At 42.0% G+C, this 20,908-nt stretch overlaps 1 protein-coding gene across 1 annotated transcript in view; it reads left to right on the top strand.

Moving 5' to 3' along the window:
• Positions 1-7,759: 7,759 nt before the first annotated feature.
• Positions 7,760-20,908, top strand: part of LOC123363189 (centrosomal protein of 192 kDa-like) — a 220,227-nt gene continuing 207,078 nt past the window's right edge. The window contains exons 1-8 of the mRNA XM_045004073.1: positions 7,760-8,135; positions 10,473-10,523; positions 12,380-12,526; positions 15,111-15,322; positions 17,344-17,442; positions 18,737-18,877; positions 19,247-19,404; positions 20,229-20,379. Of these exons, the coding sequence (XP_044860008.1) occupies positions 8,025-8,135; positions 10,473-10,523; positions 12,380-12,526; positions 15,111-15,322; positions 17,344-17,442; positions 18,737-18,877; positions 19,247-19,404; positions 20,229-20,379 (1,070 nt within the window). The 5' untranslated portion in view covers positions 7,760-8,024. The remainder of the gene's footprint in view (positions 8,136-10,472; positions 10,524-12,379; positions 12,527-15,110; positions 15,323-17,343; positions 17,443-18,736; positions 18,878-19,246; positions 19,405-20,228; positions 20,380-20,908) is intronic.

A 20,908-nucleotide genomic window follows, 5' to 3' on the forward strand; every position in this document is an offset into this window, starting at 1 on the left:
GAGAAGCCATAAAAACAAATAAATCCAGGACTCAAGTCAGCACTACCTGAATGCTCATCCATCATAACTATTTGGAAGTGTAAAAGCAGCAAAGAGTCCTGGGGCACCTATAGACTAACAGATGTATTGGAGCATGAGCTTTCATGGGTGAATACCCACTTTGTCGGATGCATGTCTATAGGTGCCACAGGACTCTTTGCTGCTTTTACAGATCCAGACTAACATGGCTACCCCTCTGATATTTGGAAGTGGTCTTTTTTGTGGTACTTTTCTGTGAAGTGAGTATTGGAATTGGGACTAGATGAAGAAGAAATTTCTCCCTGAGACAATTGTATTCACAAATACACATCACTTCAGTATTGACATTGAGGAATCAAGCTAGGTTAGATAGATCTAAATCAAAATAATTTAAATCACAGATTTTAATCATGGCTGAAATCAGCAAGCAGGAAACCTTGATTTAAACAATCAATTTTATTTTTGTTTTGCATTTGTATTTTTTAGTTATTTTCCTTTTTAAAAAGGTTGATTATCATTATTGCTAACCATTACAATGTTGATTTGCAACTAAATATAGCCTTTACACTAATTTTGGTACTTCTTATTGCTCACCTGGAGGATACGCTCTATCTATACATATTTAGGCAATTCTATACCTCAACAGATACCTGTTCAGATTCTTAATTTTTACATTTTTGTGTTATGTTAGAAAATAGTGAATTATATGTCTATTTGTTATATGATTAAATTTTTACTTGTGATTTGTGTCAAGCTGCATTTGGAGGAAAATTTGAATTCAATTAAAAATGCACTTAAACAGCATTTTAAAATTGTTTTTACTAGTTAAATAAAATGACCTTAAATGTACTGGATACCTAAGAAAAAAGAGTACGTTTAATAAGACATGTTTTGCATTTTAAACAAATTGATCTATTAAACAAAGGAAATGTTATGTGTAGTTAGTGAATTTAACAGATTGTGTCTAGTCACCATGTCTTTCAAGATTTTAGAACAAACAGAGCTCATACTCTCTCACCAAGTTTTATTCCTAGATTGGAAGAGGAAAACAAGCTCTCCTGCTTTCCCAACTCCCAGTCATTTTCTCAGCTTTGAATTAACTAGCTAAATAAACACCAATGAAGAAAATATTATCTTTGCCCCTGCAGTAGAGGCTTCTGCTGTCAAAAGTTGGTGTAGTGCACTCCAGCAAACTCTGGTTCCAGGTGCTTAGATCAGTACTTCACCAGTTCAGTGATCTAACTTTCTTTAGAACTTTGGCAGCAAATCCCTGCAGCTGTGAACTGTTGTCAGTAGCTACCGGTGTGGTGCTCTGCTCTTGTTCAATGATGATAAGTCGGCTGCGTGTGTGTTCCCTCTGTGTGCTGCCCTGGCTCTGCGCAGATAACTGACACAGCAAACCCTGAGAGAACCCCCCAAAAAACACAGACTCTAATAAGGTACGAAGGAACCTGAGCCAGGTTTATTGTCAAACGAAGCACAGTAATAGTTTCCTATAGACTCTACAGGACATACTACGAATATGTGCCCCCTGGCAATGGACACAGCTCAATCAGTGGCAGGACACTCCACTGCCCCCTAGGCTGGACAAAGATGCGCACTCTGGGACCTACTTTTATACAGTTACAGGACAGATTACTCATCCCTATTGATTTATTGAGATACAGCCCCGTGGCTCATTAGGGTGCTGTCTCCCCCTTTAATAGTGTTGTTTCAAACAAACAGAGCTATCCATCATGCTGTCCTTTTGACCTTGTCTTTAAGTTGCACCTGCCTGTTCCTTGTTATGTCTGTGGAGTGTCCTGATGTTATCTTGGCACAAGTTCCTCTTATTAGCACTTATATGTGAATGCACCTGCTTCTAACAACCCTCTTCTCACCAGCTTCTGTGAGTGGGCCCTGCCTCTGGCTCACAGCCCAGCTTTTGCTTAGCAATACCTGGAAGTACTTTGGTTCAGGTTTCAGGCTTCAGACTGGGCCTCTGACACAAGAGATAATGTTTCAGGGCCTCATCTTACTACATGAACCATTCCCTCCAGGCCTGGGAAGGAGAAGAAGGGGACCCCGCTGTACTCCCATGCCTGAGGAAAGAGAGATGAAGAACTTCAGGAGCTGCAGAAGGAGCAGAGTCTGAGTAGAGAGGGGGTCAGAATTGATGTGGAGACTAACGAAGAGGAACTGATGTGAGGGCAGAATTTATGTGGGTTTAGGGGGTGCAGTACTGATGTGGAGGCTGAGGAGCAGAACTGGTGTGGGTGCAGAATTAAATTAGTGGTCTGGGAGGCAGGCAGATGTTGGGGGTGGGACAAAGAATTAATGATGGTGTTTGGAGAGAAGCTGGAAGCTCCACACAATCAGGCATCTAATAAAAGCTCCTGCAGCAGGGGCCAAAATTACTTCCTGAGTTTGAGCAAGTTTGCAACAGTAATTGTTTCACACACATGCAGGGGTTGGGCAGGGAGAACTCAACAGTAAAAACACAGAGTATAATTTTCCCCCAAAATCATGAGGGTTTTTTTTTTAAATCTCACTATTTTGGGGGATCTGACCTTATGAGTTGTTAACTTTTGAGGTTGGTGATACTGGAATACTAACACTCCCACAATGCACACATGTGGAAAACCTGTCAGTAAGATCAAAGGAGATATCACACATATGTATAGTACATAAGAACAGCCATACTAGTTCAGACCAATGGTTCATCTAGCCCAGGGGTGGGCAAACTATGGCCCGCGGGCCAGATCTGGCCCCTCAGGGTTTTGGATCCGGCCCACGGGATTGTCCCCTGTGGTGCCGTGGGCCCTGCACCGCTCTCAGAAGCAGCTGGCACCAGGGGCGGCTCCAGGCACCAGCACGCCAAGCGCGTGCCTGGGACGGCAAGCCACGGGAGGCACTCTGCCGGTCGCCGCGAGGGCGGCAGGCAGGTTGCCTTCGGCGGCTTGCCTGCGGAGGGTCCACTGGTCCCGCAGCTTTGGCGGACCTCCCGCAGGCATGCCGCCGAATCCGCGGGACCGGGGACCTCCCACAGGCAAGCCGCCGAAGATGCCTGGGGCGGCAAAATACCTAGAGGCGCCCTTGGCTGGCACAATGTGCCTGTGGCCCCCGGGCAGGGGGGCTGAGGGCTCCATGTGTTGCCCTTGCCTCCAGGCGCTACCCCCTGCAACTCCCATAAGGGAATGGGGAACTGCGGCCAATGGTAGCTTCAGTGGAGGTACATGGAGGTGCAGCAAGGCCAGCGCACTCGGAGCCCTCCGGCTCCCCATCCCCCAGGGGCCACAGCGCTTCCTGGAGCAGTGCAGGGCCGGGGACAGGGCAGGCATGCAGGGAGCCTTCCCTGGTGCGTGCTAATGCCACTCCAGAGCCGCTTTAGGTAAGCGGCGCTGGGCCAGAGCCCGAACCCCTCCTGCACCCCACCCCCCAACTCCCTACCCTGAGTCCCCTCGTACACCCTGCACCCCAACCCCCTTCCCTGAGCCCCCTCCCACAGTCCGCACCCCTCCTGCACCCCAAACCCCTTCCCTGAGCCCCCTCATACAACTCACACCCCTCTTCTTCCCCAATCCCTTGCCCTGAGCCCCTTCCTGCACACCACACTTCCTCCCACACCCCAACCCCCTGCCCTGGCCCTGCATACAATTTCTCCACCCAGATATGGCCCTCAGCCCAAAAAGTTTGCCCACCCCTGATCTAGCTCAATACCTTGTCTTCTGATAACAGCTGATAACAGATTATCAAGTGATTCATCCCCTATCACCCAGTCCCATCTTTTGGCAGTCAGAGGTTTAGGGACATGGAGAGCATGGGGTTGCAATCCTGACCATCTTGGCTAAGAACTCCATGAACTTATCTGTTTTTTCTCTGAATCCAGTTATACTTTTGGCCTTCACAACATCCCTGGTAATGAGTTCCACAGGTTGATTGTGCATTCTGTGAAGAAGTACTTCCTTATTTGTATTTTAAGCCTGTTGCATATTAATTTCATTAGGTGACTGACCAGTGGTTTTTGTGTTATGTGAAAAGGTAAATAACACTTCCCTATTCACTTTCTCCACACCATTCATGATTTTATAGATCTCTATCACATCATCTCTTTTCTAAGATGAACAGCCCCAGTGTTTTTAATTTTCTCATACGGTAGTTGTTCCATACCCCTAATCATTTTTGTTTCCCTTCTTTGTACTTTTTCCAATTCTAATATATCTTTTTTGGAGATGGGGTGACCAGAACTGAACACAGCATTAAAGGTGTCGGCATATCATGGATTTATATAGTAGCATTATGATATTTTCTGTCTTATTATCTATCCCTTAACTAATGGTTCCTAACATTCTGTTAGCTTTTTAGACAGCCTCTGCACATTGAGCAGATGCTTTTAGAGTCATCATGAATATTTCTCTAAGATCTCTTTCATGAGTGGTAACAGCTAATTTAGACTCCATCATTTTGTAATATGTAAGTATAGTTAGGACAGTGCTTCCCAAACTTTAACAGCCTGTGAACCCCTTTCACTAGAATGTCAAGTCTCGCAAACCCCCTCTTAAAAATGAATATTTCCAGGGATTTTCTCTTGTACCAGAGTATAAATTATAAAAGCAGTGATCTTGGAAATATAAAATTTGTTTTTATGACATGCTTATTACACACTATTTATTATTAATTATTTATCATTACAGTATTATTACATTATGAAAACAGCAACACTTTTCCAAGATCTCACTCAAAAGAGTTCCTCCCACACAAGCATTCAGGTCTTGAGCAGTCCAGGCAAACAGCATGTTACAAAAAAAGTTGTTCTTCATAATAATTTAAAAAACAATACTAGCTGCCTATTTAATTTAAAAAACAGCAAAAAATATTCACCTCCCTTTCCGTTTCTTATAAGGAGTCTTAAAGTTTAAATCTCCTCAGTGTGATAGATATGCTTGCTTTGATCTGCTTAGCTCTTGGAAGTTTAGGGGCTCCAGGCTGCTGGCCCCATGTTGCCTGGGATCCCTAGGGACAGCTCTGTCCACCATTAGGGAATTTTTTCCGGAGAACCTCCTGTAACATTTCATGAACCCCCAGGGGTTCACGAGCCCCAGTTTGGGAATCACTGAGTTAGGATTATGTTTTCTAGCATACATTACTTTGTGCTTATCAACACTGAATTTCATTTGCTGTTTTGTTGCCCAGTTATGTGAGATCCTTTTGTAACTCTTCTCAGTCAGTTTTGGACTTAACTATTTTGATCAATTGATATCATCTGCAGACTTTGTTACTTCACTGTTTATCCCCTTTTCCAGATAATTTATGAATATGTTGAATAGCACTGGTCCCAGTATAGATCGTTGGGGGAGCCTGCTATTTGCCTTTCTCCACTGTGCAAACTGACCATTTATTCCTATTCTTTGTTTCCTATCGTTTAACCAGTTTTTGATCTCTCTCATTTTACATTCATGTCCTATAATAAAACACTAGGACTAGAAGAGAAGTGAGCATGGTATAAGGTTTCACTTTATTATGATTATTTTATCATAAATTTTAAACTGACCAGTTTAGTACTGCTTAGGCAGTATGATCATTCAGTGCTGAGGCGGGTTCCCAGCATCAAAACCCATTGTTCCTAGTCTGTGTATCACAAATGCCATCTGAATTAACTAGTGTACCAGTGGAGTGCCATTTTTAACTGCAGCTAGAGATACACGTAGATTAGTTATGAGTCCATTTCTGTTTAACAATTCATTAACTAGGATTTTTCTATTTTTGGATTTCAGGGCCAGATCCTCAGCTGATGTAAACTTTATCTCCACAGACTCCATGGGCTGAGAATCTGGCCATAGGTCTTAATAAATATATTATATTGATATTCTGGACTTAAAAAGTTCATTATATTTTAAATCAGACAGAAATTATATATTCACTAGTTCTTTGAGATTTTTAAACCTTGATTAAATCACTGAATCATACAAGCTGCAAAAGAATGGATTGTTTGAGAGATGACTCACTCTGTATGACTGGAAACAATTCTGGAAAAAAATGAAGCACTATTCTTTATAATCAACAGAGTACGGTACAAAGAAGTCATCTTTCATCAAAAAGCAAACAAAAAAAACCCCATCCAGAAACACTACCGTGAATTAGAGAACTTATAAGCAGCATTAACATTATTACTCACAAAAAATGACTAACCAACAAATGTTTGAAAGAACCAATACATAATTGAAATTTTATTATATAAATGTCCAAAAACATATTTTAAGGGAGGATACACTATTTTATTTCTGATTAGCAATGACTGGATGGTCCTAGATGAGGGCATGGGTATTATATCACTTTTTTCTGTAATATAAAGTAAAATCACTTTGTGTTTCAAATGTCTGTGGTTTTATTATACTATCCCAACAAATAATATGAATACAATTTTTAATTACAGCATTGGAAACAACAAGTGTGACCAACTTTACTTGCTTTCATGTATTTTATTCCTTTTACTTAATCTACTATAAATTAACCTCCAGAGTTTTAAAAAATGCTTGGAAGTAAGTAAAGAGCCTTCAGTGGCATGTGATGGTTATACCCCTGCAAATAAGTCTGAGTGATTCTTGCAATGTATCTCTCATTAGCTCCTCAATCATTTTGGGATCCAGTTCAAAATTATCTTATTGTTTTTCAAAACCCTCCACAAACTTGCTGCAATTAATTCCCACAGCCTTTGTGCCAAATTCCCCTTTGGAGTAAGCAGACACAGATTAATTGACCTAATTTCTATGAGACTTATTTGCAAATCTTTTTCTGCCCAACCTCTTCCTCTGCATTCAGATTTGTAGTTTAAAGTGTCTGAAAATATGTCGACACTTAGGCTTTGGCTACACTTACACTTCAAAGCGCTGCCACGGCAGCGCAGCCGCGGCAGCGCTTTGAAGCGCTAAGTGTAGCCAAAGCACCAGTGCTGGGAGAAAGCTCTCCCAGCGCTGTCCGCACTCCACCTCCCTGTGGGGAATAACGGACAGCGCTGGGAGCGCTTTGACCACACTGGCGCTTTGTAGCGCCGCAATTTGCAGCACTGGAGAGGGTGTGTTTTCACACCCTGCTGCAGCGCTGCAAATTTGTAAGTGTAGCCAAGCCCTTAAAGTGCTACTGTGGCTCAGCTACAGCACCTCAACTGCACTGCTGTAGCTCTTCAGTGTAGACACTCACTACAGCAACAAGAGGGGTTCTCCTGTTGCTGCAGTTAATCCACCTTCCCAAGAGCTGGTAGCTAGCTTGATGTAAGAATTTTTCTATCAACCTACCAGTGGCTATACCAGGGGTTAGGTCAGTTTTACTACGTCACTCCAGGTGTGGATTTTTCACTTTCATGAGTAACGTAGCTGGGTTTTGGAATTAAAAAAACACCTTCCATCCCACTGTCCCCTCGAGGACTTCTGACCAACTTAACAGCACATTACATATGCTAACAAGTTTGTAGTGTGCTGTTAAACCCATATAAAGAATGAATGCCCTCCCTAGCCTAGTTCTTCTCCTGTAAGGAACAGAGCACAGCTCTACCCTCCCCCACTTCAAGTACCCCATACCCGCTAAAAATCTCTCGCTGGTACTGCATACTGGAGCCCACCACCCTACTTGCACTCCTGGTTCTAGCTCACCAAAAGCTTATTATAGTCAAATAAATGTGTTAGTCTCTAAGGTGCCACAAGGCCTCCGCCCTCTTTTTATACGGGAAAGGCTCACGCTAGAGAAGACCCGCGCAACCGCAATAGGAGGCGGCGCCACGCTGCGCTCGCGCAGATTCCCGAGTGCTAGGAAACGGCCTTCCCTGCGCCGCGCGTGACGCCTCGGCTCGCCCTCTGATGGAGCGCGAGGGACGCTCTCTAGTGCGCACGCGCTCCGAGCAGATGCACGCGCGAGCCACCCTCGCGCTGTCCCGGGGGTGAGAGCGAGGCGCGGTTGCCCCGCGCGGGGGGAAGCCGTTAGCGGCGCGCTCGCAGGGAAGCGGAGCCGGCGGCGGCGGGGGCCCAGGCTGGGGGATGTTCGTGGCGCGCAGCATCGCGGCCGATCACCGCGACCTCATCCACGATGTCTCCTTCGACTTCCACGGGCGGCGCATGGCGACCTGCTCCAGCGACCAGAGCGTCAAGGTGCGGGGCCCCCGCCGCTGGGTTCCGGCCGGGCGCCAGGGCGCCCCAGCCGCTCAGTGCCGGGGAGGGCGGGAAGCGGGGCCCGGGGGCGCTACAACAGTTCTGCCCTTCTGTGGGGGAGGCAAGACATGGGCTGGGCCCGCTTTGCCCGGGGCGGCTGGGGTGACGCCCAGGCTGCCCCGTGAGCCCGGCCCCAGGCCCAGCCGTGCCGTGAGAGCTCCCTCCCCTCGTCTCTGCCGCCCTGGGCCGGGCCTGCAGCTCGCCGAGACCCGCGGCGGCCTCCGCGGGGAAGTGCCCGGCGTTGGTGTTTTGTTCATGGCCTGGCAGGTCCCTCAGAACCACGGTGGGGGCGGCAGCCGGCAGCCTTTAACCCCTGCCACGTGTGTCGGGCACCAACTAACTAACTAGCGAGCCCGGAGTACTGATCAAAGCCTCCAAGGGAGCAGGTGTGAGAGTCTGCGGGCTAAAGAAACGTAGTGTCCGAGCACCGTACTGGGTTATTACCAGGGCAGTGAGGAGGAAGCCACAGTGAGGAGGGTCCGAGTGTTGTTAATTCCTACGTTTACTTATTCATTATAATAACACATTAAAACTGAGAAATCAAACAGACAAGTCAAGAAATGCAAAATACTCAGTGTTCTCCTGCCCAGGTTTAACCCCAGTGCACTATGATGCTGTATTCTATTTGTTGGTTTTCTACCTTGCCTTAATATATTATAAATGATACATATTTGTATACATACCATAAAATATAAAAAGACTACATTTTACACTTTGCAGAGAAAACAAGAATAGAAAATATTTTGCATGTGGTTGTGTTCATATTGCTTTTTGGAACTGTCAACTGTTGGCATTTCCCAATTTGCAAATATATGGTTTTTCAGTCTTTCTTTTATATAGCTAACATTAACATATTGCATTGAACTTTATTCTTTTTAAAGAAAATAAAATGTTAACAGGTTCCTGTGGAGGATTGATGTGACAGTAAACTTAACTTTTCTATATTGTTTGGAAGATTTAATAGCAGTATGTAATTTAAAATTAAGCAGAGGTAATATACAATAATGAGTTAAATGTTCTATCATGTATTCCCAGACAGGTACTTTTATAATTCCCACACCTTTAAAAATTATCAACTCTTTCATATTTAATTTCCTCTTTCCTCCCTCAGTGAGGATTAAAATCATGGCAAATGGGAAATGTATAGTATGAGTTGCTTTTAAATTATGTAAAGTTAATGGAATGCTGGTCAAAGTCTTGAAGTCATATGTTTTTGCTGCTTTCCTGTAATTCAAAAATAACTTGACCAATTTACCTCAGACTTAAAAAAACAAACAACCTTTGATCTGAGAACAAGTTTAACTTCTACCTGAAGAAAATGTGCTTTAGAAAGTTATGGGTGATTGTTAAAAGGGGGAAAATATACTTTTGAATAGAAGGTTTAGCTCTAGAGTTCATTGCGTGAACACTATAATATTACTTTGCATTTATAATAACTTTTTATCAGAGAACAGTGAAAAGATTTACAGTCATTATGTATCACAGTGTTCCTGTAAGTTATGTATTGGTAATTTTTTAGTCCTGCCTGCTTTACAAATAGGGTACAAATCTAGGAAATTGTTTGTAACTCTGGTTGTTCCCTAAACTGGTTACAACCAGGGTTGTATCAGAGGGCCATAAAGTGGGGCCTGGAGGCAACATGATTTATTTAAGATTACACAGTGAATGAGAGGGAGAGTTGGGAATAGAGTCCAGATCCAGTGTATTCATTTATCTGCACTAACCAGTAACTACCTCCATGGCTTATTTGAAAACACAGTAAAGGGTAAGAATTATCTAAAGGCAGAGAGAGGTTGTGATATGTCCAAGATCATACTGAAGTTAGAGGAGTGGGGAATAAGAAATTCAACCTTCAGCCTCATGTCCTGTGTACTGGACCACAGTAGCCCACAAAGAGGGAGGGGTCATCAGTTGCATCAAAATTTTAATCTTAAAAGTATTTTATTAAAAATTGTTGGGTTAGGTGTATATATACTGAAATAATATTTCTTTAAAAACATCACTACATAAGAGTTGAAAAATTATTTACATAAACAATATTACGCTACAACTTTCAGCCACTTTATTGGGACTGCTGAGTTTACAACTTTACAACCTAGTCCTGTAACTGCCTCTGTAGATGGAAGGGTATGTAGGGGTTTTCAAGGGGAAAAGGTTATGTGGATTGTGCCTCTGTGTGCAGGGACTGTGTTGTAAGCTTTGCTTACCTTCCATTTCTTGCAGGAAGAAAAGGCTTAGATCAACAAAGTATATGATTGCATTTTGGTTTCTTAATAGGTTTGGGACAAAAGTGAAAATGGGGATTGGCATTGTACTGCCAGCTGGAAGGTAAGCATTATTATTTCAGTATAACTATGAATGGTTATGCCAAGGACTCCCCAGTATTTTGTGAGTAAATCATTTTACTGAAGTATTTGCTGGCTCATATAGTTGTGTACAGTAGAAACTCCTGGATTATCATTTTGCTAATCTGCAACTCCAATTATTCTCATTTTAAAAAGTCCATCAGTCTCACCCCACTTCTCAAAGTTTAAAGAGTAGAGGCTATAGTGAGGTTTTTTACTATAGACTTCATTACATTTACAGATAAGTTTAGTAAATGTACAGTAACTTCAGTAGCCAGAACAGACAAAATACAATAGAGCATTTTGGTTATTGTTGCTCAGACTTTGCAGTGCATCACTGGGATTATTTTCTAGTCCGGGTGGGCAAACTACAACCTGCGGGCCCATCAGGGTCTTGGATCCAGCCCGCAGGATTGCCAGCCCTGTTGCATCCGGCACCATGTCTCTGCGGCCCCTGGGGGGGCAGAGGGCTCTGCCCCCCGCAGGTCCCATTGGTTGGGAACGGGGAACCGGGGCCAATGGGAGCTTTGGGGGAAATACCCGCAGGCGAGTGAGTGCAGCACGCAGTGCCCTCTGTCCCCCTCCGCAGGGACGTGGTGCTGGCTGCTTCTGGGAGCAGCGCAGGGCCATGGCAGGCAGGGAGCCTGACTTAGCCCCACTGTGCGCCGCTGCCATCCCGGAGCCGCTCAAGGTAAGCAGCGCCGGGCCAGAGGCACACCCCGAACCCCTCCTGCACAACAACCCCCTCCTGCACCCCAGCCTGCTGCCCTGAGCCCCCACCCTCCCGCTGCACCCTGCACCTCTTCTGCATCCCAACCCCCTGCCCTGAGCCCCCTCCTGCAACCTGCACTCCCTCCCACATTTCAACTTCTTACCCCAGCCCTGTATGCAATTTCTCCACTGAAATGTGACCCTCAGGCCAAAAAGTTTGCCCACCCCTGTTCTCGTCTCATTATGGGACATGAAAATGAAATGAAAGTGGCAAAAAGTTATTTTAATCAACTGTTATAGGTAGAGAGCCCTGTGGAGATACAAAAATTTGTATCCGTGTCTGATCTGCAAAAATCGTCCCTTGGTATCTGCAGATGTAAAGCAGATATCCATGGATTTGAAGGGGTCTAGTATTAGAACATGACTTTTCCATAATTTTTTCTGAGAAGAGCTTCTGAATGAGGCCAATCTGCATACACAAGAGAACTGAGGTGGTCAATTTTTGAGTTGTTCTGCAGTTTGTATAACAGGACTTAGTGTATCGAAATCTTGTAATTCTAAAGTTGGAAATCCAGGTGACGCTTTTGGAGTCCTTTTCCTCTAGGAAAAGAAGTAGACAGACAGAGACTTGAAAACGAGCAGCAGGCAGGAAGGAAAATCAACTGTGTTCCATATGGACTTTGGAGAAGTGCCCATGAAGCCAGAGATGATGGCAGCAACATATGGCAGTTTAAAATATAGCTTTAATTTCTATGTCAAGACCCATTTTTTAGCTTCTTAACCACTTCTCCAAATTTCGGGTTGTAGAAATGTCTAAACTTGAGAAATAAACCCATATACTATATTGGTTAACTTCTAGTTGATCTTTCCAGTGATTATGGAATTTTGAACATGGTTTTCAATAAGTAATATAGCTGATGTAGAATTTGGAGCCTCATAAGTGAGGATTCATTTCAAAGTAGTACTTTAAAAGCCTTTTATATTTGTTAATTTTTGCTTTAACAGCTGTAATTCCTTACCTCTAGAAAACTTGATACTACTTAAAAATAAGATATTAACTTGAAATTTCCCATGATTCCAAGTGAAATACGCATTCTGCAGACTGCAATGTCTTTTTTTATTTCCCAGACACACAGTGGGTCCGTATGGCGTGTGACATGGGCTCATCCTGAGTTTGGACAGGTCCTGGCTTCCTGTTCTTTTGACAGAACTGCTGTAGTGTGGGAAGAAATAGTGGGAGAGTCGAATGATAAACTTCGAGGGCAGAGTCACTGGGTGAGATTTGAAATATTGTTAGTTTTGACACACACTTTAATTCTGCTATATTTTATGCCTCATCTATTGATCAGTATTAAGGACCACAGATTTCAGCTGCTAAAACTCCAGAATTAAATAGAGGACCAGGGTGGATTTGATTTAAAAAATCACTATTCAGGAAGACTCGATTTAATCATCGATTTCTGCATAAAAGTGCATTCTTGTTGGTTGTTATAACCTTAATGCATATTCTTCACAACTCACAAAGAGATGAGACCCAAACTGGGTCTCTTTTATGGCCTGCTGCCATTATAGGTTTTCCCTTCTAGTGAGAGAATGGTATGGTAGATCTCAAATCAATGAAGGCTACACTCAGAAAGACCTCAAGACTTCTGGAATATGCTACTCAAACAGTTTCACTTTTGTTTCTACTGCCTGTCCCTCCCTTCTCACATTTATCTCCAGAATTCTTCTCCTTGTCCAGATTTATTCCGTCCCCAACGATCTTCTATTCATTGAATGTTTTGAAACTTTGCACTTTTAGAGAGAGGACTGATTCTGTGTACACAAATTTGCAGAGGGGCAATAGGGTTGAGGTCTGTTATTTCTCACCTTTATTTATTTACTTACTTACATTTTTGCTGTTAACAAGCATGTTATCTCTGGAGAGACAAATCCAGTTTGAGAACTGCAAAACTAAGCATCTCGGATATATTTTCTAGACTGAGCCCCATTGGGTAGATAGAAACATTAACCTAAATAATCTATACAGAAGCCCCTGGAACCCCATAAGATTGGGTCCCTAATCCATGAACTATTGGAACTTATTTACAAAACTTTTCTTTAACATTACATGAATATATTGTCTCATACTATAGAATTAGAATTTATAATCCCTAGTCCATGATGAGATATCTTTGAGCTATAATGTATCTTAATTAAAACTATCTTTATATGGGATTTTTTTGATAAAATGCTTTTTGAGGAAAAAAACTATTTAAATAAAAATCTGATTTTTTTTTTTAAATCATTGATTTTTATTCATCCTGTAGAGGAGTGAACTTGGCTAAATTAGAAATTGTTCCAAACTGCAAGTTATGGTAACTTGGTGTGAGTTCTCTTTTCTTCAACCCATTTTCTATTCTCAAATAGAGCTAGAGAGGGCGTCCTTTTCCATGAAGCTTTTCTGTTAATATAAAATAATAGTCATTTATTTGACAATTGCCCTTGTTAATTTAGGATTGTGCTTTGTCTAGGCTCGTTTTAAATGACTGGCATGGTTTTCAGCATGCAACCTGACAAAGAGATGTTACTATTAAGAAGTGTTTCCTAACATCAAGCCAAACTGTTTCCTTTTCTCAACTTCATCATAGTCATGAGTGCACCTCTACATTTGCAACATTTTTATATTATGCATTTTACTTTGGTATCCCCTCTCTGTTCAAAAAATATCCACTGAGGAAAAAATGTTTACCTCAAAATTCTAATGTTCTGTGTTGCACATTAGACCCTTCCTATGCAGCAGGAATCCCACAATTATGTAGGACTGCTGCCACCTACCCCCACACTCAGTGCACCATGTAACAATAAGTATGGTATCCTTTATTTTGATATTCAGCTCATTTTAGTCTGCTACCAAATTTTAACGTGCAAAGATTTTGGTATTGAAAATGTATAATTACACTAAATATGATGGGTGGGTGAAAAGTTAAAGGTTTGACTGCTGCGCAGGGGATACTTATGGCTTTTGGCACCCAAAAACAGGTGTGGAAGCTGATTTTGGTGGTCTTTTAGGGCACAGGAAACAGGCTTTGATACAGGTGAGGAAATGTATCTCTGCGTGCATGCACAAATGTATCTCTGGGTGCACGGACGTGCGCTCTCTCACTTTTTTTGGCTAGAGGGGTGATTACTCTAGGGGGGAAGGGATTGAAATTTCTCATCCCAATGAACCGTAACAAATTATCTGGCGCACTGTAGCTACCTGAAACTATCTCCAAAAACAAAGTAGTATATTATCTTGATGTTTCTTCTAAAATGATCAACAGTGAAATAGTTAACAATATTGATATTGGAAAGCATCATCATTAGGCCTCACAGTCAACACTCCATTTATGTGAACAGAGCATTTCACATCTTCCAGACATATAGTTTCAAGATTGCTCAAAATTCAGGCAGATATACTTGTCAGTGCGCGTTTGTTCCAGATTTTCAAGATTGTTTCCAAACTTAGAGCTTGATGTTATTTGCTGGCCTACATACATCGTTTGTGCGCTGATTTAACTATTTGGTTAGAAACTAGTTTTGGTAAACTTACCTAATCAAGCTATATCAATATTAACCCTCTTATATGGATATAACTGTGCCCACAATAGATTGGACTAATTTAACTGTATGTGGTTCTTAACCAGTATAGTTACACTGGTGCTGAAAGTGTCTGTAGGCAAGCCCTTATGTATTTTTAAGATGAAACTCTAGACCCTGGAGCACTAGTACATGACAATTTATATGGCCACATAACTGCATCATAAACTGGTGACTAAATAATTGATGGAAGCTCAGAAGCATTTTTTTCTTCAATGATTACTGCATTTACTTTCAGGTAAAAAGGACCACTCTGGTAGACAGTAGGACATCTGTTACAGATGTGAAGTTTGCTCCCAAGCATATGGGTCTTATGTTAGCAACCTGTTCGGCAGATGGAGTAGTGAGGATATATGAAGCTCCAGATGTTATGAATCTCAGTCAGTGGTCACTGCAGCATGAAATCTCATGTAAGCTAAGCTGCAGTTGCATTTCTTGGAATCCATCAAGGTAAGTTATAAAGCATCACTTAGACAGGTTTAAAGAATGAATAGAAGAAAAGTCCAAGGATTAGTTTGTCTAAAACTTATTAATGCAGTAAAAATCCAAAAGATTTTGTTAGATCTAGAAGAAAACTTTACTAAAGACTTTGACCTCGTTTGGTTGGATCAAATCATAAGTGAGAGTTTGAGAATGAATGATAATTGTGGGGGTGGGGGAGTAGTGATATCTACATTAAGCTTGCCTAACTTTGTTATAAAGGATTCTTGAGACCTTTCTTTGAGAAGCTCTCCTCTGTTGTTTTCAGCAGGCCTTTTGTTTTATGAAACAGCATTCAGATTTACCTGAGAGATGGTGTTAAATATTGCCATTTCCTTTCTGTCACTTGTATTCAGGAAAATGTTATTAGACTGCCTGAGTCACTGAACATTATGAGGCCAGGCTGATGCCACTGCTAAAGCAGTAACATATGCTGAACAGGGAATACCCAGTGACCTGTCAAAGTGGCCTTTGGGGAAGAAGAGGGGACTTAAAAGAGAGGTGGTCTGGGCTCACTCTGTAAACCCTGCATGGCCCCATGGGACAAGCGCTCCTCCATCTCTTGGGGATGGATGGAATGAGAGACAGGATGGTCCCTACAAGGCTACCCCTAGACCCAGTGCATGACACAAATCTCCTCTCTGGTGGGGAAACACTTGGGACAAGAGTTCCCCCAACACCAGGGATTGGGGTAGGAGGAGCCAGACAGGGCTAGACTTCCTTGGATTTTTCACCTCTAGACTTGGTAACCCACCCTTCTTTTGGGAAAATAGCCTTCTTCTGGAGCCAGCTAATATGTTCAGCTGTGTAGCTCACATAGTAGTAATTTGTGCTTCAGTACTGAAGGTTCAGGTTCAGACACTCTTGATTCATTATGTGAGGTGGAAGTTGTTAAAGTTTACACACAGTTTACTTTACCTTTTACTTTACTTAAAAACAAATTCAAAACCCTAAGAAATTACACATCAAATTAGTAGTTAAAAATGTTATTTAGGTTGCAAAGACAAACACTTGCAAGTTAGGAAATGCCCAATTTATGATTACAACCCCAATTCTATTTCCATGTGTCTATGCATTAAATCAGAGGTGGGCAAACATCTGGCCTACCTAGCCCTTGAGCTCCCGGCCGGGGAGGCTAGCCCCCGGCCCCTCCCACAGTGCCGAGCGGGCAGCACTCTGGGTGGCGGCACTGCAAGCTCCTGCAGGGCAGCGCAGCAGCATGTCTGGCTCCGGCCGAGCGGTGCGGCTGCCAGACATGCTTCTCTGAGCGGCATGGTAAGGGGGCCAGGGGATTGGATAAGGGGCAGGGTGTCCTGGGGAGCAGTTAGGGACAGGGAGCGGGGGAGTTGGATGGGGCGGAGGTTCAGGAGGGGGCGGTCAGGGGATGGGGAACGGGAGGATGTGGGGGTTGGATAAGCGTGGGAGTCACAGGGGGCCTGTCGGGGGTGTGTGTGTGGATAGGGGTTGGGGCAGTCAGGGGACAAGAAGCGGGGGGTTGGATAGGGGGTGGGGTCCTGGGGGAGCAGTTAGGGTTGGGGGGTCCCAGGAGGGGGCTGTCAGGGGACAAGGAGGAGGGGAGGTTGGATGGGTCAGGGGTTCTGAGGGGGACGGGAAGTGGGAGGGGTTGAGGGCCAGGGTGTTTAGCAGGGCACAGTCTTCCCTACTCGGTCCTCCATACAGTTTTGCAACCCCGATGTGGCCCTCAGGCCAAAAAGTTTGCCCACTGCTGAATTAAATGATAGTCTTCAATTACATGCTGCTTTTTCCACAGGGCCCTAGTCTCATTCGCTGAGGAGGATGGTAATTCTAGAGACCAGAATTATGGTTGCGCAGCCAGCTGAAAAACTGCCATTTATTAACTTTTGAGTGCTTGACTTTGAAATCTGATTAACATTTTAAATGTTTTTAATCCGTAATACTTAAAATACTTTAACTTGTGTTACGCATGATAGTAATTTGTAAATGTAATGGCACTTATTTTTCACTTGTAGCTCTCGAGCTCATTCTCCGATGATAGCTGTAGGAAGTGATGACAACAGTCCAAATATACTGGCTAAGGTTCAGATTTATGAATACAATGAAAACACCAGGTAAACTAAGGAATTAACCAGTACAGTAGAATTTCAGAGTTACGAACACCAGAGTTACGAACTGACCAGTAAACCACACGTGTCGTTTGGAACCAGAAGTACACAATCAGGCAGTAGTAGAAACCAAAAAAAAAGGCAAATACAGTACTGTTAAATGTAAACTAATAATAAAATGGAAAGCATTTTTCTTCTGCATAGTAGAGTTTCAAAGCTGTATTAACTTATGTTCAGTTGTAAACTTTTGAAAGAATGACCAGAACGCTTTGTTCAGAGTTACAACACAGTTATGAACAGCCTCCATTTCCAAGGTGTTCGTAACTCTGAGGTTGTATTGTATAATCTTTATAATGGGTTTAGAATGGCTATTTGCTGGTTTATAACAACATAGGGATTAAATAATTCTCACTATTGTGTATGGATAGAAGTACAAAATATACTTTTGAGTAATAAAACATGTAAATTGTGAGAAGTTTGAAATGATGTTTGAAATACTGCTTCATTGTAGTTGCTGCATATATTCCTCTATCATGGAAGGGGTAGAAGGAGAAGAATCTCAGAACGTTGGCTGATGTTGCACATCATGGTCGTGGACCATGGCTAGTGCTGCCATTCCGAACACAAAAACCCCATGAGTGTCACTGGGATTTTCACTCAGAGCTCTGAGGCCCCAGTCCTTCAAAGATTTACTTAAGGTGCTTAAAGTTAAGCAGATACATAACTCTTAGCAGGATTGGGGCCAAGGTTGATACTGTTGATGGTAGAAAATCCTGTGAATCATCAGCATTCTTTGAAATCCATTAAGAAAGCATTAGATTTGTTAAATTAGTCACTCCAGTAAGAAAATGCACAGATGTGCATGTGAAACCTTAATTTTACGATAAACTATTTAATTACGAGATCACAAATTAGAATCCTGCCTCATTCAGTGTGCCTGTTGAATAGTGCATGAGGCAAGAGAATCCTGAGAATTCATACTTCATTCTGGGCCAGATTCTGTATGCAGTGACAGTAGAGGAAATCTAATATAATTTACTCTGATAAAGCAGAATTTGGCCCTAGTACAAAAGATGCTCATTATATAGCAAATGAGGCATACAGAAGCCAGTCGTTGAACACAGATTACACAAATTAAAATATATTAATTTGTAACTATAATGTTAATGATTCTTTTTTAATTTATATTTGATTGCTGGACCCTTCTCTGTACAGTAATTTCCTCTGTCTACTCCATGTTTGCATCAGTGGCTATATTGTCAGCACTCATCAAATGAATAACCTGTCTGTTGCTCCTCAGGAAGTATGCAAAAGCAGAAACTCTTATGACAGTCACTGATCCTGTACATGATATTGCATTTGCTCCGAACCTGGGAAGATCCTTCCATATTTTAGCTGTAGCTACCAAAGATGTACGAATTTTCACACTGAAACCTGTAAGGTGAGCTTTTGAACCAGATTTCTTAACATGAAAGCATATAGTTGTGTAGTCTTATGCTAATATGCTCAGGAGATAAAACACATCATTATCAGTACTTAATACTTAAGCCTATCCAGAAAGAGTTGCTCTTAGCAGTCTATTAAAGGCAAACAGTGAACTAGCAAAACAAAATTTTCTTTCAACATCATTTACTATTACTTGTTCGAGGAAAATATCATCACAAACCTTCTTGGAAAACATAGGTCCCTTTTGTTGTTGCACATTCAAGACAATTAGTATTTTCTTTGGTCAGAATTAGTAACGTTTATTGTCTTAAAATATGGATGCATGTAACGTAGAATTTTTACCCGCTTTTTTTTTTCTTAACAGGAAAGAATTGACTTCTTCTGGAGGACTAACAAAATTTGAAATTCAGATAGTAGCTCAGTTTGATAATCACAATTCCCAGGTCTGGCGAGTGAGCTGGAACATTACAGGCACAGTGCTTGCATCATCTGGTGATGATGGCTGTGTTAGACTATGGAAAGGTAAGAGTTCTGTAGGGCACACGTTAAGGTATTTTATATTGCTTTGTCCAATGCTGAAAGATTAAAGATTGACCTGTACTTATGGGAAAACTTAATTGTTTCTGGAATGCAAATTTCTTTGAATTGGTTTGTGAACTGTAAGACTTTCTATTGCTGCATGCATTTGGAAAAGAAAAGAAAATCTTTTATTTGCTGGACCTCAGAGGGCACATGCTTTGTTTGATTTATAATACGGTAATAGCCAACAGAACTTGTTTTCTGAATTGTTCAGTTTGTTTTAACTAAAGTAGTAGACGTTAATGTGACCTTTTATCTCATGAACATGTCTGCTGCAGTCAGGAATAAATGTGAGATGTATACAAAACTCTAAAATATCCAAGTTACAATTTCTGTAGCTGTCTTCTCCTGATGGAAGAAGAGTGAAAAATCTATATTCCCCAGATCCTGCTCAGGGAACGATACAGATACTTAATCTTTAACGTGTCCAACTAATACTTTGTAATTTTATCGGTACTAACATTTTTGTATGTCATTACTTACAGGAAGGTTGAACTTTACCGCTTGTATTTTACTGATTTACTGAACAGTGAAGTTTTCAAGCTTAATTAAGAGGAAATTGGAAAAAAAAAGTGTGGGAAGAGAATGTCAAACAGTTAAAGAGCTAGATCCTCAGCTGTCTTAAATTGATATAGCTCCTCTGACTTCAGTGGTACTTCACCAACTTACACCAGCTGAGAATCTGTCCAAAATGTTGTAACCTTATCAAATGTTCTTGGAGATTAGGGATGGAAATAAAAACTAATTTTTTTTTGTTGATTTTGCAGCTAATTACATGGACAACTGGAAGTGCACTGGTATACTGAAAGGTAATGGGAGTCCAGTCAATGGTAGTTCTCAGCAGGGAATGTTTAATGCTTCTCTAGGTTCAGCCAATACAAGCCTACAGAATTCATTAAATGGATCAGCTGCTGGCAGGTAGGCTAATTTATACATATAGTGTATTAAAAAATTCTAGAGTCTTATCTTTTGTGTACCTACTTCACTCTTAGTTTCACTCAATTCTGATGTCTCTTTTATGGTTATTAGGTCTGGTAATAATGCTTATGTTTTTTATTATTGTACTAGTGGTTTTTCCTGTTATACTAACATTTAAAAAAGTGCTTACTAAATTCTTTAATTTTGCATTTGTAAGGCAATCATAGATTCCAGCATATAGCAGGTACCCTTTTTCAGGGCTCTGTGTACTCTGCAGCACAATGGGACCAGATTCCACAGCAGAATTTTCCAAATTCTGCAGCAAACATTTTATACTATCACTGTGAAATATCCTTCATTTCCATTCTTAGGCAAATGCAACTGTGGTTCATAATTCAAAATATTCATTCACATAAAATTCAGTGATTATTTTTATGGCGATTATTTTTGAGGATGGGTATCTTTCCTATGCTCTCCAGGTGGCCTGGCTCCACAACCCAAGCCTTGGCTCCCGTGATGTTGTCCAGGA

The sequence above is a fragment of the Mauremys mutica genome, chromosome 2, assembly GCF_020497125.1.
Source record: "Mauremys mutica isolate MM-2020 ecotype Southern chromosome 2, ASM2049712v1, whole genome shotgun sequence".
Classification (NCBI taxonomy): domain Eukaryota; kingdom Metazoa; phylum Chordata; order Testudines; family Geoemydidae; genus Mauremys; species Mauremys mutica.